The following is a 25,800-nucleotide window of genomic DNA, read 5'->3' on the forward strand; positions in this document are numbered from 1 at the left end:
GCATAGCAAGTATAGCAAGAAGTGCAAAAATAAAACAATGGGCCAAACTCAAAGGAAGTAGGAATTATGCTTGAATAAAGACTGCAAGAATGGACCCTCTCTGAAGAATGAGAGTTTTAGTTTCCTGACCAAGTATTATGTTGTTGCTCATGGTAATTTAAAAAAAGAAAAAAAAGAAAACGAAAAGTTTGTAATACACTGAACAGACATTACAACTTTCAGAAGCTCCATTCAAAAACAGAATAAATGTAGGTTTAATAGCTGCCATTTATCTACACTCAGGGTTCCCGTCCTTGAACACTGCAAGTTAAATACTATTGAAAGGCAGCATATTTCCTTTTTGCAATTTTAAATAAAAAATAGAGATGCCTGTCCATGGTTCTGTATGTCCTAAGAATAATTTAAAATAAAAACCATACTAGAATAACCACTCAGCAGCCTAATAAAACTTGTATACAATAAAATTAAATATAAGAGAAAGTAAAAAATGTCCCTGTGGAGCGAAAGTTTGTGAAATTATTGATCATTTTGAGCACACTCTTATGGAAAAGTCACATAGAATTTAATGAAATATTTTTTCTATAGGTTTTGTAAACCATCTTATAGAATTTAATATAGAATTTTCTCCTTTTTTTAAGGATGGTTTAAAAAATAGAAAGGATTTTTTCTATTAAAATCTATTAAATTTTTAGAGTAATTATAGAGCACACTCTTAATTTCTGTGGCACCCAACAGGTTTCATCCCTTTTAAATGTAGTCCCAAGGAAAAAACAGATATCTAGTTAATTTAGGTATATTTCAGTGCCTCAGTGGGACTAATTGCATGCTTAAAGTTAAGCAAGTGCTTTAGTGCTTTGCTGAATAGGAATGGACCTTGGTGCTTAAGTGCTTTGGTAAACTGGGGGCCTAAATATGTAATTAATTCCCAATTTTAACAAAAACATAAAATTTTGAGGCTCTTATTTCTTGAGGAAGAGACCTGTTATTCCACAAGAATGGCCTGTTTACCAGTTCTGTAGGAGTATTCAGTTTTATTTCTAGTCTTTTTGAAATTCCTTGTACTTGTTCTCTCACTGAGTTCTTCCATTGTTCTGTGTAGGTTCTTTGGTAGCAGCCATTTTAGCTACTGATGATGACTCTGGTGTAAATGGAGAAATCACATATACTGTGAGTGAAGACGATGAAGATGGTATGTTCTTCCTGAATCCGGTCACTGGAGTCTTTAACCTGACTCGCATATTGGACTATGAAGTGCAGCAATATTACATTCTTACTATCCATGCAGGAGATGGTGGTGGTCAGTTCACTACCATCAGAGTTTACTTCAACATACTAGATGTAAATGATAATCCGCCACTATTCAGCATGCCCTCATACAGCACGTCCTTGACGGAAAATCTGCCTCCAGGATCTACTATTCTCAACTTGAATGTTACTGATGCAGATGATGGTATGTGTTCCTTTGTATTCTAAAAATTCTGATGGCAAATGCATGTTGCATGTCAGCAAGATATTAAGGCATTTGCTCATGAATGGGCAAATAATAGTCATCCTTATAAACATTATTTATCCACAAAAACCATACAGTTGTATCTGAAATATCTAGGGTTTTTTTAAAAATACCTGGATATTTTAGTTACCGCTGTGTGTAAATGGTGACTTTTTGATGGCTCACACTGTTTTAGAATGTAAGGTTTTTTCCGTGTTTCTATTTGACATCAGTTAAAAAAAACAAAAAAGACATTTAATACATGTCTATACTTAGTGAAGTCAAGTACTGGCTTCTCTGGCATCCCTGTTGGGCATACAAATTATTAGAATGTTTTACATATTGAGCATATTGAACTATGTAGGCACAATGAGAACAGAATACTTAATGATAATGTTCTTAATATTGTGAGTTTAAATCCGATCTATAATACAACTGTTTTAATTTAATATTTTATTTGGATTTGTTTTTCTTAACATTATTTTAAAACAAAACGTATAATAGGTTCTAAAACACTACAAGGAAATATGTGGGAACCTCATCAGTAGTCATTACAATGCCCCCAGTAAATGTATTGTATACTATAAGGGAATATGAAGGGACGATGTCAGTACATGTCAGAGAAATGCTTACTTAAAAGGTCTTAATGCTTGGATTATACACATGAGGGTTTATGAGGTGTCAACATGTAGGGATTTAAAAGATGATAATGTGTATAATTTGTTTAGCAAACTGATTTTTGTCGTATAGTTTATGCCTGTAATGACTAATGAAGAATAATTATGCACAAACTTTAAAATATTACTGTGTAGGGTATTTGATTTTATTAAATGCAAAAAGTCATTAATGAAGTTAAGTTTTATAAAAAATAACTGAAAAATGTAGATTTTAGAAGTGAAGGATAATCCGTGTTATGGACACATCACTCAAAATAGCATCAGTGAGGTTATAGAAGAAGAATAAACACACCAAAAAGCACAAAAAAGCAAATGAAAAAGCAACTAGGAATGGGGTATAATGCTTGGCATTGAATTTTCTCTTGATTTGGGTGACCACCTTAATGTCATTAAACATTGTGGACCTTATTATCCATTGCCTTTCACTTTATTCATTTATTTACACTGAGCAGAATGGGCATGAAATACTTCCAGATCGTAATAGTAACATTTTATACCTACTTTGCACTCAAATTCCATAGATGTAAATGACAACACAAGGTGTGAGGCAGTGGGGAATAAGGTGCAGTATCCCCTATATTTTATGGCAAATTTACTTTTTTATTAGGCTAGATTTAAAATTAATAGAGCAGAAACTGCATTACCTGGGCATGCTAGGTTCACTATAGTATATTGAGAAACAAGGTGTTTGATTGGACCAACTTCTGTTGGTGTGAGAGACAAGCTTCAGATTACACATATTATCATCTTTTAAATCTTTGCATGTTGACAGCTTGTAAACCTTCATGCTCTATAATTGGTCCAAAGATATTACCTCACCCACTCACCTTCTTTTTAGTAGCCTGGGACCACCACAGCTACAACAACTCAGCATAGGTACTTACAGTATACTTTATAAAACAATCTCTGTAACTTCAGCAAATGTTACAAGCTATGTTGATGTTTCAATCCTGAAATCTCTACCAGTGTAATTTCCTGCACACTGGTGTAAAACAAGGTAGCAGTTACAACTCTACTTCTCCATAAATAGCTCACAGAATGTATATTAATAAACTATTGTTTTGTGGAAGTTGTCTGATTATTTATGTTAAATCATACGAACAGCCTGCAGAGCTATGAAGGGCATGTTGTTTTATATCAGGCTGCTTTTTCTGTCAATCCAAGATAGACATTAGTAAAGTCTGCAAAAGCCTGCAGTAAGAAAATACTTCCGTTGTTATTTTGCTGTTTGACCTTCCTCTTGGGAAACAATGGTTGTTTTCAGCAGTTTGACGTGCTTTTATATACCGATAGATAGTAATATCAAAGAGAGTCTGCTACAGTTTTTAAATCTGTGCAAAAAAAAAAAGACATGCATTGCGTCTTGTATTTTTGTTTCTGGTTTTTGTTTTTGTTTCATATGGAATTAATAGAAATGTTTAAAGGTATAACTTGAGTAACTTCCTCACAAACCAAAGCAACCTCTTGACTGAGCTTTTAAGAGATTTAGAAAAGAGAGAGACTACCACAGAAAAAAACTCCAGGAAAGATGTTAGGGTATCTGCTGGTCATGCTCAGGGCCCTGTATGTGCCAACATGAGCGGGAAAGGGTTAGTTCTTCCTTGTTCCATTCATATTAATTAACCAAATTAAAAACTTTAAAGAGCTTGACATATCCCTATCTGAGCTTTGAAGGCAAGCATCTGTAAGAGAGAAAAGATAAATCCAATGAGGCAGCTAACTACTTTTCAGTCTTGACAGTGATCAGTGTGGAGGAGTCCTCCCGTCTTGGATAAAGATGGTTCACAATAGCAATACAGATGAAAGATGCCCCCACCTCCAATTAAGTGCATAGTGTTTTGTTTTTGTTTTTGTTTTTTTTTAAATGGACAATGCCTTTCTCTAGTGAGACTATGAATTTCTGGATCCATTACAGACAATAGTAAGGCTCCCATTAACTTCAGTAGGGCCAGGATTTCAGCTGAGCATGTGAGTAGCATGATGTGTTTCCAAGATTCAGACCCAAGAGAATGATGAGATATTTGTTTGTTTTGTTTCAAAAAGCAATACAAAGAATGAATATATTGCATCACGTAGAAATAGACAGGGAAGTGTAATAAAACTGTCATGAATTGGAAGAATAACAAATACCGGAAGTTCAGTACTACTATGAACAAATATTGTCAGAGAAGTAAAATAGCATGTGGGTGTGAAGATAAAAAAAGAATGAGTAATAAGTTGCATATGGAACAAGTGATAAAATATACCACAAAAAAACTGTAAACACAGAGGAATAAATGTAATGAAAGTATTTCTAATTCGATCTTCTTTAGGGTTCATTTTTTTCCCAGTGAAAGCCAGTGGCCAAATTCCCATTCGTTTAAATAAGAGTAGGATTGCTAACTGATGAATTTTGTAGTTTTTCATGCTATGAATACATTTCCTTGACATTTCCGAATATTTTCATGGGTAAAGTTAAGCAAGTTAAAACCAAGGTAAATAAATGTATAATATTATAATACTTAGTGCTTCACTTGTTCAAAGTGATATACAAACATTAATTAATATATGTCTGGCATATAAATACATTAATCTTTTCCAAATGTTATTTAAATGTATCATTTTTCATGTCCGGCTCTACATATTTAAAAGAGGATGATTTAGAGTCTTACTACTTTGAGAACAATAAACAGCAATAATTAATACTTTGTATATAAGAATCATTTATTTCCTGAGAAGTTCAGTGGGTAGGGGAGAAGCTACTGAATAAAATTGGCAGGAAATATAAAGTAGCGAGACACATAAATGTCCGACTTGAGATTATACACTGTGGAAAAATAAGTTAAGAGAGGGTTAGTTAGAATATAAAAATCCATTAAGTTTCAAACACAACCTTTATGACCAAAGAGGCTAAGTATAGAATTTTAAAATTATGTATTTATGATTTCAGTGTTTAATGCAGAGACCAGAAAGAGGAAATAGATCTCAACTCACCTTTTTAAAAAATAATATAAATGTTTAGCATGAGCTCTGGGTTTTAATTTTTCAAAATACATTTTTTTCAATATATAGCATGCCTAAAATCACTTTGTCAGGATTCAAAATGTATTTTTCTTACCAAAATGTATAGATGTCTTCCTTGGCCATAATTGTAGCAGTTATATTTCAATCATAAGATAAGGGTTGTTCATTTGATATTTTGAATGCTCTTTCATATATGGTAAAGCATATATGTATACATTATTCTCTTTTGCTCTGCCCAATCTAGTTCTTGTTCGCTTTTATTGGTACAGTTTCTAAAATAATTATTTTATATAACCTCTCTGCCCCTCTCTTTTGAGTGTGTATCATTATTTGCATTAAGAATCAGATATAGGGTAAATTTCTGACCCAGTGAAGTCAATGGAAAAGCTTCCTTTGACTTAAATAGGGCCAGGATTTCACCCTTAATCTGTGTTATTTTAAAGAGATCTTCAGGGACTCACCTTGTAGCCATGCATAGCACCTTTGACTTCAGTGAGCCTCTTCATGGACATAAGCGTTAATGGATACTCCCTATCCAATTTCAGGGTATGGACTTTACGGTTCTGATTTACCACTACATTACTCAGCATTATTTTATGCTGGTTAGATTAATGGAGTTACACTGCTTTGAAATTGGAGTAACACAGTGGGGAATCAAGCTTTATATCTCTAAAGCAACCAAATTCTTCTTCTCATATGATAATGTTGTTTATATGTTTATATTCTAGTAGTGATGGGCAATATCCACCTGCAATGCAAATATAGATTGTGTGTAAATATACAATTACTGTCATCCCTAATTCATTTAATTTACTCCCCCCCCCAAAAAAAAGTTCATTATTTTTATTGCCACTATCCTTGTTCAAGAACAGTGTTTGTTCTGCTTCCTCATCCTTATTTCCCTTTTGCTGGATACATCTTACTAACCCTCAAGGCCTATAGTTTTAGGGCCAAATTCTTGTTCCACTGAAATCAACTGAAATATTGACATTAACTTTAATGAAACTTCAGTGTAACCAGGATGTGTCTTTTTACACGAAATAGTTTACAGGCACAATTGATACATTGTTTCAAATCAAAATTATTTTGAGACTAGAAGGGAAGGGTAGGTTTAACAGATCCTGATACAGATATCATTAAAGTCCATAGAAAAATTCCACAGACTACAGTGGAAGTAGGTTTGATACCTGTTGAATTATAAGATACTTATTACATAACATTAACATGTTCAAAGCACTTATAACATTTATAAATCCAAAGTGATCCCTAGTGATTAAATCCATAATATACTTTTTGATTGGCGCATGTGTGAGTAATCTGGGACTCCACTGCTTTTGGTGTCCTTTTGAAGTAAAACATTAAAAAAAAAACAAATAAAAATGTGGCCTAATCAATGTGTTGTTATCGTATGACAACTATGACATTGTTAGCATCACTGAAACTTGGTGGGATAATACACATGATTGGAATGTTGGTGTGGATGGGTATAGTTTGCTCAGGAAGGATAGACAGGGGGGAAAGGGAAGAGGTGTTGCCTTATATATTAAAAACGTACACACTTGGACTGAGGTGGAGATGGACATAGGAGATGGAAGTGTTGAGAGTCTCTGGGTTAGGATAAAAGGGGTAAAAAACAAGGGTGACATCGTGCTAGGAGTCGACTACAGGCCACCTAACCAGATGGAAGAGGTGGATGAGGCTTTTTTTTAAACAACTAACAAAATCATCCAAAGCCCAAGATTTGGTGGTGATGGGAGACTTCAACTATCCAGATATATGTTGGGAAAATAACACCGCGGGGCACAGACTATCAATAAGTTCCTGGACTGCATTGCAGACAAACTTTTTATTTCAGAAGGTTGAAAAAGCTACTAGGGAAGGAAGCTGTTCTAGACTTGATTTTAACAAATAGGGAGGAACTCGTTGAGAATATGAAAGTAGAAGGAAGCTTGGGTGAAAGTGATCATGAAATCATAGAGTTTGCAATTCTAAGGAAGTGTAGAAGGGAGTACAACAAAATAGAGACCATGGATTTCAGGAAGGCGGAATTTGGTAAGCTCAGAGAGCTGATAGGTAAGGTCCCATAGGAATCAAGACTGAGGGGAAAAACAACTGAGGAGAGTTGGCAGTTTTTCAAAGGGACACTCTTAAGGGCCCAAAAGCAAGCTATTCCGATGGGTAGGAAAGATAGAAAATGTGGCAAAAGACCACCTTGGCTTAACCACGAGATCTTGCATGACCTACAAAATAAAAAGGAGTCATATAAAAAATGGAAACTAGGTCAGATTACAAAGGATGAATATAGGCAAATAACACAGGAATGCAGGGGCAAGATTAGAAAGGCAAAGGCACAAAATGAGCTCAAACTAGCTATGGGAATAAAGGGAAACAAGAAGACTTTTTATCAATACATTAGAAGCAAGAGAAGACCAAGGACAGGGTAGGCCCACTGCTCAGTGAGGAGGGAGAAACAGTAACAGGAAACTTGGAAATGGCAGAGATGCTTAATGACTTCTTTTGTTTCGGTCTTCACTGAGAAGTCTGAAGGAATGTCTAACATAGTGAATGCTTATGGGAAGGGGGTAGGTTTAGAAAGATAAAATAAAAAAAAGAGCAAGTTAAAAATCACTTAGAAAAGTTTAGATGCCTGCAAGTCACCAGGGCCTGATGAAATGCATCCTAGAGTACTCGAGGAGTTAATAGAGGAGGTATCTGAGCCTCTAGCTATTATCTTTGGAAAGTCATGGGAGATGGGAGAGATTCCAGAAGACTGGAAAAGGGCAAATATAGTGCCCATCTATAAAAAGGAAAATAAAAACAACCCAGGAAACTACAGACCAGTTAGTTTAACTTCTGTGCCAGGGAAGATAATGGAGCAAGTAATTAAAGAAATCATCTGCAAACACTTGGAAGGTGGTAAGGTGATAGGGAATAGCCAGCATGGATTTGTAAAGAACAAATCGTGTCAAACCAATCTGATAGCTTTTTTTGATAGGATAACGAGTCTTGTGGATAAGGGAGAAGCGGTGGATGTGGTATACCTAGACTTTAGTAAGGCATTTGATACGGTCTCGCATGATATCCTTATCGATAAACTAGGCAAATACAATCTTAGATGGGGCTACTATAAAGTGGATGTATAACTGGCTGGATAACGTACTCAGAGAGTAGTTATTAATGGCTCCCAATCCTGCTGGAAAGGTATAACAAGTGGGGTTCCGCAAGGGTCTGTTTTGGGACCGGCTCTGTTCAATTATCTTCATCAACGAATGTTAGATGTTGGCATAGAAAGTACGCTTATTAAGTTTGCGGATGATACCAAACTGGGAGGGATTGCAACTGCTTTGGAGGACAGGGTCAAAATCAAAAATGATCTGGACAAATTGGAGAAATGGTCTGAGGTAAACCGGATGAAGTTCAATAAAGACAAATGCAAAGTGCTCCACTTAGAAGGAAACAATCAGTTTCACACATACAGAAGTGGGAAGAGACTGTCTAGGAAGGAGTATGGCAGAAAGAGATCTAGGGGTCATAGTGGACCACAAGCTAAATATGAGTCAACAGTGTGATACTGTTGCAAAAAAAGCAAACGTGATTCTGGATGCATTAACAGGTGTGTTGTAAACAAGACACGAGAAGTCATTCTTCCGCTTACCTGCGCTGGTAGGCCTCAACTGGAGTATTGTGTCCAGTTCTGGGCACTGCATTTCAAGAAAGATGGAGAAATTGGAGAGGGTCCAGAGAAAGCAACAAGAATGATTAAAGGTCTTGGAGAACATGACTACGAAGGAAGGCTGAAAGAATGGCGGTTTTATTTAGTTTGGGAAAAGAGAAGACTGAGATGGGGGACATGCTAAGCAGTTTTCAGGTATCTAAAAGGGTGTCATCAGGAGGAGGGAGAAAACTTGTTCACCTTAGCCTCTAAATGAATGAACAAGAAAGCAATGGGCTTAACTGCAGGCAAGAGGAGAATTAAGTAATTTGGACATTAGGAAAAAGTTCCTAACTGTGTTAAACACTGGAATAAATTGCCTAGGGAGGTTGTGGAATCTCCATCTCTGGAGATATTTAAGAGTAGGTTAGATAAATGTCTATCAGGGATGGTCTAGATAGTATTTGGTCCTGTCATGAGGGCAGGGGACTGGACCCGATGACCTCTCGAGGTTCCTTCCAGTCCTAGAGTCTATGAATCTATGGCTTTTTGTGTCATTCAGTGGAAACATGTATGCACGTTTACAGAAATGCATAAATAAAGTTTTTCAATTTATAAATATTTTATCAAGACTGTCAGCTAACCATATCTTCAGTAATGTTTGAGTGCAGTTCTTGATTCTGACATATCAAATATAATATGCAACCTTACCACATCTCTGTTTAATTGCAGATGACACAAAACGTGATTACTTATTCTCCCATTTAATTTCATTGTTTCAAAATGTAAACATTTTGCCATTTTTATCTACCTCTAATGATGTTATTTACTAGAAATTAAAAAACTTACTTCTGTATACTTCATATGTACGACAAGATCAATGGGATTAAGTTACAGTCCTTATTTTTGTTTTACAGGCTCTAACTCACAGTTGTCCTACAGTATTACATCAGGAGATAGCCTAGGTCAATTTAATATTGACAAGAATGGAGTCCTGAGCATCAAGCACCCTTTGGATCGGGAAAGTCAGTCCTTCTATAGCCTTGTTGTTCAGGTTCATGACATGGCTACTCTACCAGCCTCCAGATACACAAGCACAACTCAAGTATCCATTATTCTGCTGGATGTGAATGACAATCCTCCAAGCTTTATCTCTGCAAAGCTGACTTACATTCCAGAAAATACACCCATAGACACCATTGTGTTTAGAGCTCAAGCAACTGACCCGGACAGTGGTCCTAACAGCTACATTGAATATACTCTGCTGAAGCCTTTGGGAAACAAATTCAGTATTGGCACTATTGATGGTGAAGTAAGGCTCATTGGGGAACTTGACAGAGAAGCAGTTGCTAATTATACCTTGACTGTGGTAGCTACAGACAAAGGTCAGCCATGCCTTTCTTCATCTACGGATGTAGTTGTAGTAGTCCTTGATATCAATGATAACAACCCCTTGTTTGCACAAAAGCTATATAAAGTAGAGGTGAGTGAAAATACTCTGACAGGAACAGACCTGATCCAGGTGTTTGCTACAGATGGAGATGAAGGTACAAATGGGCAGGTTCGCTATTCCATAATCAGTGGAAACACCAATAATGAGTTTCGGATAGACTCTGTTACTGGGGTGATAACAGTAGCCAAGCCTTTGGACCGAGAGAAAAAGCCCTCCTACTCATTAACTGTTCAGTCATCTGATCGTGGAAGTAGCCCCAGGACAGACACCACCACAGTCAGTATTGTTCTAATGGACGTTAATGATTTTATTCCTACATTTGAGCTGTCTCCATATTCTGTGAATGTCCCTGAGAATTTAGGGACACTTCCAAAAGTTATTCTTCAGGTGAGTACGTTTAAAAATGTATTTACTACAAAACTATTTGCTTCATCAAAAATTAAACATCTGCTGAGATTTGTACGGTTGAATAATTACCTTTTGAGTATAACATGGCATGAAGTGTTTTTCTTTACGTAATTGTATAACAGTTCCCCTCCCCTCATCTTATATATACATTAGGATTTTAGAGTGTCATTTCATTCCCCTGATTTTCACTTCCATCCCCACAGACCACCTCAATCTGTTCTTTCTTTCTTTCTTTCTTTCTTTCTTTCTTTCAAACTTCCCTCCTTCTCTATTTAAGGTGAGGCATTACTGCAGTTAGAGTTCCAGTCAGTGTGCTCAGACAGCAGCAGACACAATATTCCCTCCAGTTTGACAGGTTCCTGCAAAATGTTCTATGGGTTTTGCTCAACCCAAAGCTGGCTCAGAGGCTAGTTTTAACAATACATTCAGACATGGAGAAAAGGAGTAAATTATTAATTTTGTATTTTAAACTAGCACTTGTTTAAGACACTCATCATTCCTTTTAAATTAAGTCAGTGTGCTGTTACAACCAATTTCTAATAAACCCCCAGGCATTCTAATGAATTCTGTCACACCTGGAGTATTTCCTGTTCCTCATAAAATACTTTCTTATAGAAGGCAATCTTGGTGACAAACACACACAAGCATGTACTCTTCATTATTATTATTTGTTATGATGTGCTTATGTCACTTTTGTAGGTTATAGCAAGGGATGATGATCAAGGTCTAAATGGCAAACTTACATACCTTGTTGTTGGTGGAAATGAAGACGGTGCCTTTACTCTCTCAGCCAATGGAGAGCTCCACTTGGTACAAACCCTGGATCGAGAGACTAAGGAGCAGTACATCTTGTTGATCACAGCTGCTGATTCAGGTAAATCAAACGTGTAGGCCACCCAGGATTCATTTTTTTGCTATTTGCAAGCTTTGCAAAGCCTAATTTTGGTATATAGAAACATATTTGAAGTCTGTGTATTGTTTATTGTTGTTATGTGTAAAGTTAAAGACCTTCAGTTATATGAACACACCTAGAATGAAATCCTGGTTCCACTGAAGTCCATAGGAATTTTGTCATTGACTTTACTGGGACCAGAATTTTACCCTAGTTTTTAGATGCCTGCATGGATGCCTGGATTCTACAGCCATAGAATTTGCTGCAGAATCTAAGTTTTCTTACCAAAAAAATTCATAACAGTAAAAGCTTTGTTATCTGACATGTTGGGGGAAGGAGGGGTGCGGGTAAGTAAAAAATTCCAGTTAACTAAGATGGAGGTGCAGGAGGGAGCTCAAGGCAGGGGTTGGGGCACGGGAAGGGTTATGAGGTGCCAGATCTGGGTGGTGCTCACTTTGGGTGGCTCCCTGTAAGCGGCGACAAGTCCCTGCTTCTCCAAGGTGGAGGCACAGCTAGGCAGCTCTGCACACTGCCTCCGCCCTAAGGCACTGCCCCCACAGCTTCCATTGACTGCAGTTCCCAGCCAATGGGAGCTGCAGAGCCAGCGCAGATACTTCATTTGACTTAAATGGGACCATGATAACAATAAATACTTAAATCACTTTACAAATTTTGTCTAGTTAAGCACAGTGAAATTCTAGGGGATTCCTGTTAAACCAGTTGATATAAATGTAGAAACATAATTCTACTTAGCAATAACAGGAATAATGTGCCCAATTCTCTGCCTATAGTAGCTCTGTCTCTCTGAAGCATTTTGTATTTTATCTGTTAGGATTTGCTTCTGGTTTTCAGCTTGTTTCCAATAGTGTGTTATGTAGTGAGCAGTCAAGCTGGGTTGGAAAGCAGTGCAAGCTGAAACCTTGAAAAAAGGTCATCTTTCTGAAATTCATCAGAAAAACAATCCTTTGGATTTGCTTTTAGCAGTGCAAGTAGCATCTTACTTAATAAAGTACCTCTTATTTCATTTTTTTGCTAATGAAAATCTCTTTCGATATCCAGATGAAATTAAATCTGAAAATTTATGAGGAGCACGTCAAAGGCAAAATTCTGCCTGCCCAAGCCCTGTCCTTTCTTCTTTCAGTGAATCCATGTAAGGGTAGACAGAATAGACACCTGACACTCATAGACACAACTACTAAGAAAACTCAACTGCACACTGTCCTGTGGATGTCCCTTCAGCATACCTGCAAAATTCATGCACTTTCATGTTTATTTTCCCTATGTTGTTGTTTTGTGACTGCACTTCTACTGGTGTCCCCTGAATATTTAGGCTATGGGCTGATTTAGTGAGCCAAGCCGTTCTCCGGGGTCCCCAAAGTCATAGCCAGCCAGTTTGGTATTAGCTATGATCCCAACCTGAATACCTGTTATCCTTCATAGCAGGTACTGGGAGAGCACATGCTGCTCCTATCTGCAACAGATGTAAGGAAGTCATACATGACACTTCCTGTGGTGCTTCCTGAGACACTCTATCTGTGTCTACCCTGAACAGGCAGAATGCCTCAGAACAGTTCTGCTGAACTGCTAATACTCGGCAACACCCTCACAGCAGTCCTCAGAGGCCAAGATTTGGCTTTAAGAGTCCCATATACACTGAAGACCAGATTATGATACCCTTACTCATGCAGAATAGTATTTTGTGGAGTAAGGTGTTACTCATGTGGAATAAGGCTGGCAAAATTAGGCCCTTTGTGAACACGTAGAGCCACACTGCACCTTGTGCACTAACTGATGTAATGAGTGCAAGACAGTTGTACCACTCAGGAGCACAAGAAAGGAATTGCACTTTAGAGAAAAGTTCCTTCCATGCACTCCTCTTCCTTCTGCATGGGAGTAATAATCTGCTAACAGTCCTTACTGATAGCAGGTTACTCCCCCTCCACTCCAGTCAGCTGCACTAATCAACATATAGGGAGGGTGGAGCCAAGGTTCTAGTCACTTTCTACCCCTCTTTATCCACTCCCTGGCCATGTGCGTGTGGAAGGAATAGAGATCTAGGGAGGCAGCGCAAGAGCGTGTGTTGAACAGGTGAATGTCTTAGCCTCCTTATGCCCCATATGGTTGCTCAGGCCAGGCCATAATCTGGCACTTTAAAATAGTTACTAAATGCCAGTTGAACAGCAAATTGTTTCTGCATAATAATTGTTATTTTTATTTTCAATACACTTTCATGCACAGTTTCCCAGAAGTACTCTGACAATGTGAACTAATAATAGGAATAAAGTTATTGATATTTCCTGTTTGTTTTAGTCCCTACATCTCCAGCCATCATTCATGTCTTCACTAGCCACATTCCCTAACAACTTCTTAATCTAGGAACAAATTCTTCCAAGTGCCTAAGAAGTTGTGAGGATTGTGAACTCATATTTAGTCAGTTCTTGAAGTTTTAGAACCTCACAGGCATACTCAACACCTTGCAGGATTTAACCCCAAAGTCCCCTTTGTTCTGAATTAGAGAGCCCCTCTTACAGCATATGCCACCAATCAGAATACGTGAATGCACAGATGTGATTTATAAGTGGGAGTGACAGGCAAAATGATGAACTTTAGAATAATATGATGGTGTTGCAGATGCTCCTCCAAAAACTCTAGTTGCTTGTTTACCAAGACACCAACATGCAACCATTCAAAAGTAGTTTTATGGGTCTGTTTCTAGCACATAAATCACTGTTTGGCTTAGTTGTACCTTTCTTTAAGGCAAATTTGATGGGAGAAGAGAGAGTTTACTTTTTGCTCTATCTGGTGGAAATTCAGAGATGGATAGACATTAAACTCTGGCAGTGTGACAAAAATTGGAGCAGCAGCTTTTATCTCAACTTCTTTAACTCTTTGAATGTTATTGTGGAGAAAATTCTAGCATTCCAACCATCACCATCCTTTTATTTGTTAGTTGCATGGATATTGAGTAGCACATCTGGAAACCTGATAGCTGCCCCAGTCTACTGTTGAAATGAACTACAACTACATCATCTTGCATTTGCAGAATGGTATCTTACTGCACAGCACAGCTAGAACCAGATATGCAGCTGCTAATGCAAAGCCTTGTTCATGTTTTTTTTTTCTTTCAAAATAAACTAGCAACCAGTAGTTTTAATGTAGTTTTAATACTACTCTGAAAAACAAATGAGAGTGGATTGCTTGTTATAGTTAGCAGTTATTGGTATACCACTTTGATTAATATATTTTACTATAGAGAATCTTTGTGATGAAGATTTGCATTCTTCCTTTCAAGCATGCAGGTGGGCAAAGGTTACCTTCATAGAAGTTATGATCCATTAACATAGGCTTTTATGTATCTGCAGCAGGAGATTACGTGAGGAGTTTACCTCTTTGCACAGCCCGTGCCATGGCCACACACCAGAGCTATCCTTGTGAACAGAAACTATTTACCCTTTCCTCTTCCAGCAAGCAAGTAGCCCAAAAAGGCATGTAGAGGAAGTTGGGCCATGGGCAGGGTGGACTGATGCTCCAGGGGGAGCAATTAGGTGGACCAAAGTTCAGCTCCCTATGTTTCAAAGAGCCTCAGGAGGCACAAACTCTCCCCTTGAGACTCTCAGGGAAGGCGAAGTCTGTAGTATTCCCTTCAGAAGGCCATGTACAAGACATGTAATCCAGCTTCATGTGAATAAGGATTAAAGGACTGGGTCCTCAATTTGGAGCCAGGCCATCATTGTTATGCAAATCACCCATCAACTCATAGTAAGGATGGGATTTTTCAGAACACTTAGTGTTGACCTAACTCTGTTTCCATTAAAATCAAAGGTAAAACTGAGCATGTAGGCCAAATCTGAGAGCTTTTCAAAATCTCACTGTGAATGTTTAGGGTCCAACTACCCTTTCCAACATTTCTCCTTATAAAGTGAGTCCTTTCTGTTGAGATTGTGAGAAGGTGATGAAATATATCAGCATTTGACAAGGTATTTGAAAAAAGTGGGTTTCAAATGGAATGAACTGCTTCTGCCTGACTGCTTGTTAGTGAGTTATTCTCTGTTTTGATGTCTTCCACAGCAAAAAATATGTAAATTTATTTAGATCAACCCATATCTTTTAAACTAACTCTGTTCTTCAGTTCTAAAAGGTGTGCAAGAGAGACAGACTAGATTTTTGTATTTGGCACGGATTCATATCTCATAATTGGTTTAAATAAGACAGCCTGAATCATAATGAGGTCAGTCTGCTGTAGGCTTCTCCTTTGTTTTATGGGCTAAGAGAATCATAAGACTAGGACGAATAATGCAGCTAGAAATTTAATTACTCTATACATATTTTAGCATTATAATTAGAAATACCCTAAGATTTTTTGCACTAGACAAATAAGGCACAGATTCTCAAAGGTATTTGGGTGTCAAACTCCCACGGGAGGATCCAGGCTTAAGCCTTTTTTTCTAACTGTGCCCTTAATCAATAAAATTGTCTAGTCTATAAACAGAAATATGTATTATTTCTTAAATATTTCTGCTAGTTTCACTTGAAAGTAGTTGAGAACATGCCTTTTCAAGGAAAAATATGCCCTTTGAGGTTGATTTACCACAACCTAAAAAGGTTGATTCCCAAGTGCAAATGTTCGTCTTTCTCAACAGATGAGGGTTATTCCATTACCAACTAATACATGAGAACAGACAGTTAATGAGTGCCATTCACCATCAGGAAAAATTCCCAAAGGGAAACTTTGCAGAAAGTTGTAAAAAGAAAGTGCTCACAGATACTTCTGTATATGACACTACCTTGCCAGGCAGCCTGGGGTACATACAGGAGTACCTAAGAATAACACTGAATACTGGTGTGATTCACTTTTATGGGTTAGCTTACTAGTCAATATTTGTCATTTTCTTTCATTTTCTGATTAAAAGAGATTTGGCTATTTGTAAAGATCAATTTGCAGTAAGTATGTTTAAAGATCAATTTGCAGTAAGTATGTTTAGCTAGACTAAAGGAAATACTAAGTACCATTTATGGTATAATACAAAAGACAAAGTGAATTGCTACTGTATATTTCCCAAAGGAAGTAGCTACTGTGTGGAGGTGTTTCTACTCATTTATTTCAATCTATATTATTTATTACCATAAGCAATTTAGAGAGCTTCCACTGTGAGGAAAGTACAGTTCTTTCACTCCTCAGCTGGCTGTAGCTGATTTTTCAAGTTTCCTGTAGATTTGCTTCGGCAAATCTCTTGAGTGCCAGCACATATGCACATAAGAGACCACAAAGTTTACCATAGCATATGGCAAGCTTGAGTAGGACACAATGATATGCAATAATGTATCTGCAGAACAATATGAAGAGAGTAATATGTTTTACCCTTAGTATACCTCTACCTTTTAGCCAGTTGCTTTTCACTCTTTTCTTTATTTCCAAATACCCACTTTCTCTTCTCCCCTTTGTGCTTTCCCCAGGTATAACCCCCAGCAGACATCCACTTCTACCATCAATAGTCTGTCCCTTTCCCTGATCAAGTTAGGCATACAGTCACCAGCAGAGCATAAAAATTGAGTCAGATGCCAACATCAGTTTACAATCATTTGTAGGGTTCTTAGCAAAACAGATACAATTCCATGGAACAAGGAGAACAGCAATGACTACATCATCTCACACATACAAACTTAAGTTAATACATTTACTCCTGCCAACCAGTAGTGCACAGTGTTACAATAAAGCTTTGTTCATTCTGTGCTGGACAGGCATGTGTTTAGGATGGCTCGTCATCATCAATTTACTGAGAATGTTCCAAGTGAGCATGGTGACAAAATGAGAACTGATGTTGGCATTGCCTCTGAAATATATATCAGGTAGTTTAGGTTTCACCATAATACTATACAATATTGATTTAAAAGAATAAAGGCATGAAGTGAAGATTTCCAACTATGAGCTGGCATGAGCGCCATCTTGTTTGTTTTATATAGACTTGCCAGTTTTAGGTATGCAAAGCAGGTATATCTTTTTTTGAAAATGTATCTAAATAGGCCCTTCTCTCTCTAATACCATATTGCTTATAGTTTAGGAAAGTAGGCTAGAATCATAGCTCTTGATACTCAAGAAGTCCAAAGGCAGGCAAGAATTATAAAGCTATTGGAAATGTAAACTGTTACATTCCTAAGCTGCTGTAGTTGCATCTTTTGCCTAAATATTACTCCATATGTTATACTTAGCTTTGTAAATATTAGGCAGAAAGTGTTTTAAGAATACTTTCGTCATGGATATGTCACTTTTACATGAAACTGAGACAAATGTGCCGGTGGGTTTGGAAACTGCCAGCTGTGGGCAATCGTGTATATGTGTGTGAATACTTCATCCTCTTGAAAGAATAAGAAGATAAATACTTGAGTGGTAACAGTGCTATGCAAGGCAAATGTCCTGCTCTTTAAAAACTATTAAAATTTTCCAGTCATAATGATCTTAAACCCTGCTTAAACAGCACATTACACCTTATAAATTGGAAGTCTGTTAGCTAATTCTTCACCTCCAGGATGACAATGTCAGGAAGCTTAATTGCTAGGGTAAGACCTGTAAAACATGAGCATATGGCATGAATACTTATCCTGAAGGTTAATCTTCACCAGTTGTATGTGATGTTTTTAAAGTACAATTCAATAACATGCAACCATGATTAAACGGAGCTCACTGTGGGATACACAAGAGTCATAAGCAGACCAAATTGATTTGGTCAGCAGTTTCTAAGGGAACCAGCCTCCCCCGTATTTTCTGTCTACAACAATGACTTAAAGAATAAGTAATTGTTGGTTTAAAAAAATGTTTTTAAGTTCATCTCATTGTTTAAGTTCAATTTTATTTGTTAAAAATGTTGAGTCTTCGAGGCCATTTGGAGTATGTACCCTTTGTGCCCACAAACATGTATCTTCACCTATTGCAGCCTCAGTGACTTAAACACAATATGAACAAATGAAGATGTGCATGTTTTACATGTGCATGTGAACAGTTGCCCCTAAAATCTCTTTCTATTTTTCTTTTCTTTTTTTTTTCAAAATGCATCTTTTTGCTGGGAAGCTTAACATAATTCTGGGTAAAAATGCTGTAGTTTTACTATGCATATCAGTCTTCTCTCAGAAGCATCCCAAATGAGTTGCACTTTATACATCATTAGATTACAGAAAAGTTCTAAGGGCTCTATGATATGATAGATTAATGCCCAAGCCTTTCACTGTAGGAGATCTGAGTTTGATTGCAGCAAATTACTAACTGGCATCTGTTTAGGTCACAAACCCATTACAGAAATTATTGTGGGGAGGTTGCACAGTATGTGCCAGCACGAGTCATGGCTCTAAATAGACCCTGCCAGCCTTTCTATTTCATTGTCAAAAGGGCTAGTGTGATCCTTGGTTGCATTATCAGGTAGATATTGAATAGGAGGAGGGAGTTTATTTTACATCTGTGTTTGGCACTGGTGCTGCTGGAATACTGTGTCCAGTTCTGATGCCCAAAGTTCAAGAAGGATGCTGTTAAATTGGAGAGGGTTCAGAGAAGAACCATGAGAATGACTGAAGGTTTAGAAAATCTGCCTTGTAGTTATAGACTCAAGTTGCTCAATTTGTTTGGCTTAACAGAGAAGCTTAAGGGGTGACATGACCACAGTTTGTAAAAACCTACTTCAGGAATAAGTATTTGATAATGGACTCTTCAGCCCAATGGCTGGAAGTTGAAGCTAGACAAAACCAGACTGGAAATAGGGTGTAAATTTTTAACAGTAAGGGTAAATAACCTCTGGAACAATCAACTAAAGGTTGTGATGGATTTTCCATCACCAACAATTTTAAAATCGAGATTGGATATTTATATGCTCTAGGAATAATGTTTGGGGAAGTTTTATGGCCTGCATTATACTGAAGGTGTTCATGTTGGTGCACTTTGGCAGGTGCCCAGTGCGGGTGTGATCAATCAGTAGGGTCTAGTTCCCTCATACACTGGAATTGTAAATGGATTAGGAAAAGCATCTCCTAAACAATTGGGTTTTAGCCCACAAAATCTTATGCCGAAATAAATTTGTTAGTCTCTAAGGTGCCACAAGGACTCCTTGTTGCTTTTGCTGATACAGACCAACACGGCTACCGCTATGAAACCTATCTTCTAAACAAGCTGAGGGATGGGACTGGTGCTCCTAATATCTGGTACAATAGAGAGACAACCCTTGAATGAAGGGAGTAAGGGTCTGTTCTGTGGTTCTGGGACCAGGTTAATGGGGTGAGGAGCTGGCAGCAGCCTTTCCCGAGGTAGTACAAATTACAAAAGGAAGGATGATCTGCACTCGACAAGTTATTTCCATGAAGTTCCTAGATGTGTTACTTAATAAAGTCACAGCCAAGTTAAACAACATTCCTGGTTTCTTCCCTTTCTTCCTGTGGTGTCCAGGACAATGATGGTCTGATATATTTCTAGGGGATCAAGTTCTCAATCCAAGACTTTCAGAGTAGGACTCAAAGGACCTAGTGGCTTTGTAATTTTATAAGGATTTCAGATTAACCAATATAATTATCTTTTAGTTTCCCTGAACCAGTTGTCTTTTTAGTGACTAAAGAATTTTCTGACAAACTCTGAAACTATTAAGTTGTGAGAGGTTAATCCTATCCCTTGAGCTCATCCGGCTCTGCAGCAATCCCTTTGAATTCTGAGCTCTGGTTGTAATTTCTTACCTCCAGTTCTCCTGTTTAATCACACAGGCAACTGAAACCTCAGTTTGATGCAGACAGAGTTCATAGACACTAGTTATAAGATCATTTTTATTTATAAAAATAAATAAACTTTTATTTTAAAAAAATAAAAGGATTATAAACCAGAAATAACACAATAACCCTTCCTCTCATGTATATATCACCTCACCCAAATGTAAAACATTAGGTAGTAGTGTTAGTCCAAATGAGCTGCATTATATGATGTGGTGGGTCTCAGACCTTGCTCCATAGAACTTTGGCTGAAGCTGGTCAGAAATTTTCCTCTGGAATAATATTCTGTTGGAAAAATGCCAGTTCATTGAAATCAAAACATTCTATGGGAATTGTCGATTTCAATTAACCTTTCAAAGGAGACCAGGCAGCTTTCCTGATGCTTGCCTGCCTATGCACCTCCCCAGCAGCCCGCCGGTAGGGTTGCCTGCTTCCCTGGCTCGTTGGCCAAAGTGCAAAGGCATCAGGGCTCCCAGGAGCATATTTTGTTTCTGAAACACCAAAATGTTCCAATTGTAGGAATGTTCCAATGTTCCCTAAAAGAAATATTGCAAAATTTAACTCCCATGAAAGTGTTCAAGGTTTTGGTTTCTTATCCCAATTTAGGACAATACTTTTCCCCAAACCCTTGACATTTTTCATAGGAGTTAAATTTACTTTCCTGGTAACTTCTCTAATTTTGTTCCTTCTAAGTAAAAATTCAGATTTTCTCTGACTGAACCCAGGAAATGCTTCATTTTAATGATATTTAATAATATGGATCCTTAAAAATACTCTAAGTGCAACCTCTCATAACAAACCACCACCTTCAGAATTGGAACTAGAAATCTATTTGTAAAGCTCTGAAATCTAAGTCTTTATCTCTTAGAGCTCTTCTTCAAGCATTACTCCTACCCATGTGAGGTTGGCTCTTCAAGTCCATCTTCTCCACTTTAGCCTGTCTTGAAGCAGTTCTTCAGAAACTTCACAGTTAATCACATCCTTTTGTATAACATTCATCCATCTAGTTTGGGGCCTTCCAACCCTTCTCGTACCCTACATATTTAAGTTTAAGGAGCTTGTTTCCTATATATTCTTCTGATCTTATTTTCATATGCCCAAATTATCTAAGCCTGGATTCTCATGTCTCCCCCCCCCCCCCCCGTAATTGGTACCATGTTGTTACTGGATGTATAAACCCCACATGAGGATAGAAGAAGTTAAGGGGCAATTCTGTGCCCAAGTTGCCTTGGCTTTCCCAGGTTTTCATACACAGGCTAAAGGTCCTTCTAGCGTGGGAACATTACCCCCCCCCCCCCCCGTAATTGGTACCATGTTGTTACTGGATGTATAAACCCCACATGAGGATAGAAGAAGTTAAGGGGCAATTCTGTGCCCAAGTTGCCTTGGCTCATCGCACCTACAGAGGAGGAATTTAAAAGATAGCCAGACAGCTCAGAAAAGGGAGAATAGCAGATAAGATAGGGGGATGGACTTATCATGAGAACCCTGAAAGAGTCCTTGCTGCAGGGAAGAAGAACTCGCAAGCGGCAGCTACCTCAGGCCCCAGGAGAGGGACTAATTTGTTATAAAGGATTAAGGAATCCTTTGCTCTGTTTTTTCTTGGATTATTTGTGAGGCTGTGACCACACCCTGGACTGAGAAACTGAGTGGCAGGAAGTGACCCAGGGAAGCTTGATACTGCTTGGTCAGAGCCTTGTAGTGAGGGAGGGCCCAAGTCCCCCGGCCTCTTTGAGATAAGGGGGAAGGCGGGTTAAAGATATTGAAAGTTCTGAAATAAGGGTGTGAGGACTTCTGAGGCTTTGAGTTGGGTTAGAAACTCCTTTTTGGATGATACTGGACATTTATACTTTCTTGGACTCGATTACCCTAGAAAGGGATAGACTTCAGTAGTGATCTGGCTGGAGGTCTGAGTTACTATCTACTATCCACTGCCATGCCAGAGTGGTCATCAGCAGGGGATACTACAAATGGGAGAGTTGTGATCCAGGGACCTAACCACTGGGCTGTATCGCCAGCAAGCCCAGCCCTCTCACAACACAATTAAAACTAGTGTGTCAGTATGTTTACACCTACTTGCTCCAGGCACTTCCATGGTTGTGGCATGCCATTGCATCTGAGAGCATTCTTATTTTTCAGGTTGCTTGATGCTTCTGCAACTTCTTCTAGGACTGTTGCCACTATACCCTGGTTGGGTTTTATCATATGGCAGGGTTCTCTTGGATTCTGTTCATTCATAAGCCTTCAAAGTAATTTCTCCACTTTCCTTAATCTGGTTCTCATTGATTAATTCACTTCCACTTTCATCTTTAATTACTTTGATCTCACTAATACCTTTACTTTTCTTATTGCATGTCTTTGCCAATCTAAATGTTTCTTTCTCATCGTCCTTCATTTCAAGATTGGCATATAAGCCTTCCTTGAGTTTAGCTTTAGAGTTTGCCACCTTTTACTTTTTCTTTTTCTTTTTGGCTTTTTTGTACCCCTGAAAATCTTGCTGTGGGATTGTCGCTTGCCAAAGCTTAAAACATTTTCTTTTCCTTCGCAGCTTTCAAATTTTCTCATTCTACCACCAAATCTCAGTGGGGAAAATGGCTCTTGCTTTGTGTCACCAGCGAGATTCTTTGTACATTCTTGAATTTTACCTTTACATCTTGAGCTAAAGGAAGTTATCCCTTAGCTGTCACCTGTTAAATTGGTGGAAACAGGATTGGCTCCCAAACCATCCACAACAAAAGTCATTAATAAGATTGCTTAGTTACAATTTTTTAACACAAATATATTAGGTTCACAAGTTTTGAAAGGGAGTTAACTACATAAAATTTTGAAGATATAATGAAAAGCTGTTTTGGAGCTAGAGGAAGATAAAAGTCAGTTTTTCAAAAATAGGTAACTTTTAATGACTGATAACCCAAAATTTCCTTCAGATTTTGTATATACATTCTCCTTTGTGTTCGGGGTCAAATTGAGAGTTTTTAAGCCAAATTCGTGTTCCAAGCTGAGTTACATGAACACTAAAATACAGCTTCATAATGGATGCTGTTTGCAGACTTTACTATGAAGAGGTTACAGCATCTCCATAATTATTTAAAAACACACCAACATGGAGCAGTGGACCCTGTCTGTCTTTTAATGCGTTTAGAAAGATTGGCTGCTCCACTGTGAGAAAAACCTCATTTACTTCATGAAAATGTTAATGCTTTCTAATAACACACACAACTTCCAGTCTGGGACCCATTCACTGAATATTTGACTGCAGGAATGAAATCAGCTTTGTTGCAAAGCAACAGATTTCAGTTAAGCAAAAATTCGATTTCTTTTGAATTGCTTTCCCTGTTTCAGGATAATGATGTGTTTAATTTACGGGAGCCTACAAAAAATTGTAATCTGCTTGGAGTTTGAACTTTAGTTAGTCATTCGGTCTTACTCATTTTATTTTACTTAATCTTTCTGTGTTCTTTTGGTAAAGCAGGTGCCTGTACTTTTTTTTACAAGTCTATTGTCAATTTTCTAGCACTTAATTGTGATATTTTAGTACTTACAGAGACTTCAGGCTTCTGAGTTTTGAAAGGAATAATAGCTTCATTATTTCCAAAATTGTAAAATATGTCACAAATGACAAGACCCAGAACCTGTGCATATTTTTAAATGAACAATGTGTAGATCACAAACTAAACAGCATATTTCTGTTTTTGTATTTTCTTGTTTTTCTCTATGCTGTATATATAACTTCACCACATAACTGAGCTGTTTTGCTAAACTTTCTATTAACATATTCAGGAGTTGCCTTGCCTGATATTTGTCAGTCTCTGTCTGTTTTCTTCTGTCAATCCAGATTCACTAAACATTTTGGTAATCATTTCTCCTTCCATGCCAAACTGCAACTATGGTATTTAAAGCTGAAGAGAAAACACTGTCATGTACTTGAGCATTACAGTAGGTCAAAAGAGCTTACTCTGCCCATGTGTTCCAGAATTAAACCAGATGAAGATAACAGGTGTTGTTTCACAGTAACCATATAGTAATTAGCAGAAGATATAACTACAGTGATCTCTCCTTTTGTGTATCTTTCAATGTACATATGTGCAGAAAGAATGTCTAATGGTGAAAGGGAGGAAATATTTAGTTCCATACATTTGGTGTGAGTGCATTACTCATGAGTATTAAAGCAAAGTGGAGGCATAACTGAGTACAGCACCGCCATTCATTCCTGTCCATGTCATTTTTTTCTCTGTGTTTGTTATTCTGGCTGTGTGGAGTGGAAATTCTGTGAGATGAGTGAGATGAAACTACCTGTACTGTGTCTACTACAATCTGCCTGCAATTAATTTCCTTACAATTCTGTATGATGGAGGGAGTCACTGTTTGTTTCCCCTTCCTCTTATGGAAAAATGTGGGTGATTCCACTCTCTAAAGCTGAAGATTTTCTGATATCCATGCATATTATGGGAGACCAGCCAGAAGAAAATGTTTGCATGTGGAGTAGAAGAAGGCTGCTGATAGATCTCCTCCAAAAGTACATCTGAGGTTGGTATAAGTAGCATGAAGCAGAAAGAGCACCTTGCTTCTGCACAGCTGCCCGCCCTCCAGATTCCCTGTAGCTTCTTGGTAATATAGCTTTTTCACAGCTCCCATGCTTGTGCCAGCCCTGGAACTTCCTTTAAAAGTTCACTGCACATAGGGGGAAAATGGCACAAGCCACAGCAACCTTGGTCTGTAATGTGCACCAGTTTTCCCCAGAGATTTGGAGGAGACCTACCTGCTGTCTTCCCTATCACTCCTCCCCATCCAACTGTTTTCTTATATGCCGGGGTTTTTTTTTTGTTGTTTGTGTTGTAAATACATTAATGTAAAATGCTTTTCTTTCTGAATGCAGTGCTTTTTATTACTGAGGTTACCAAAAAATTCTAAAACAATCCCAGGTTACATGAGGATCTTCTGCGGGCATTTGTCTGAATTTATTTTTTATAAATTTATATAAGTTTGATTCTTAGTGACTGACAAATAGAAAGTAAACTCTTATATTGGCTTTCACATAGACCGCTGGTAATGTAAACCAGGCTTTGAAATTTCAAAGTCATAGCAAATTAAATACTAATCTGTTCCTCTAGATTTTAAAGATTTGCTTAAGCTGTCATTCTAATCATCTACATTTCTTCAGTCAGTGTTAACATTAAAAGCCTGTATTTTATTAATTATCCAGTGAATGCCTGACTTTTTTCTCCTCCTGAGTAAAACCTTTCAACCTGGATATTCTGTGCTATTGCAGGATCCATGTGTTTTTTGTTTTGAAAAAATGTGATGATAAAACACTAAAGAAACATTCTCAAAATAGAAGGCACCCTCAAAGAAATAACATTTTTAAAAAAATTGAAAAGAAACCAAAATATTACTAAAATTACTATAAATTACTGATAATAGGCCACATTCTGACATTCTCTCACCCTGTGCAACCTTACTGAGGTTTGCACAAAATTTGGTTCATGTAGGCCA

At 37.7% G+C, this 25,800-nt stretch overlaps 1 protein-coding gene across 1 annotated transcript in view; it reads left to right on the forward strand.

Annotated features, from left to right (window-relative positions):
* FAT4 (FAT atypical cadherin 4) overlaps positions 1-25,800 on the forward strand; it is a 230,837-nt gene that overhangs the window by 124,803 nt on the left and 80,234 nt on the right. The window contains exons 4-6 of the mRNA XM_032775006.2: positions 1,100-1,450; positions 9,739-10,661; positions 11,382-11,556. Coding sequence (XP_032630897.1) covers positions 1,100-1,450; positions 9,739-10,661; positions 11,382-11,556 — 1,449 coding nt within the window. The remainder of the gene's footprint in view (positions 1-1,099; positions 1,451-9,738; positions 10,662-11,381; positions 11,557-25,800) is intronic.

Source organism: Chelonoidis abingdonii, chromosome 5 (genome assembly GCF_003597395.2).
Source record: "Chelonoidis abingdonii isolate Lonesome George chromosome 5, CheloAbing_2.0, whole genome shotgun sequence".
Classification (NCBI taxonomy): domain Eukaryota; kingdom Metazoa; phylum Chordata; order Testudines; family Testudinidae; genus Chelonoidis; species Chelonoidis abingdonii.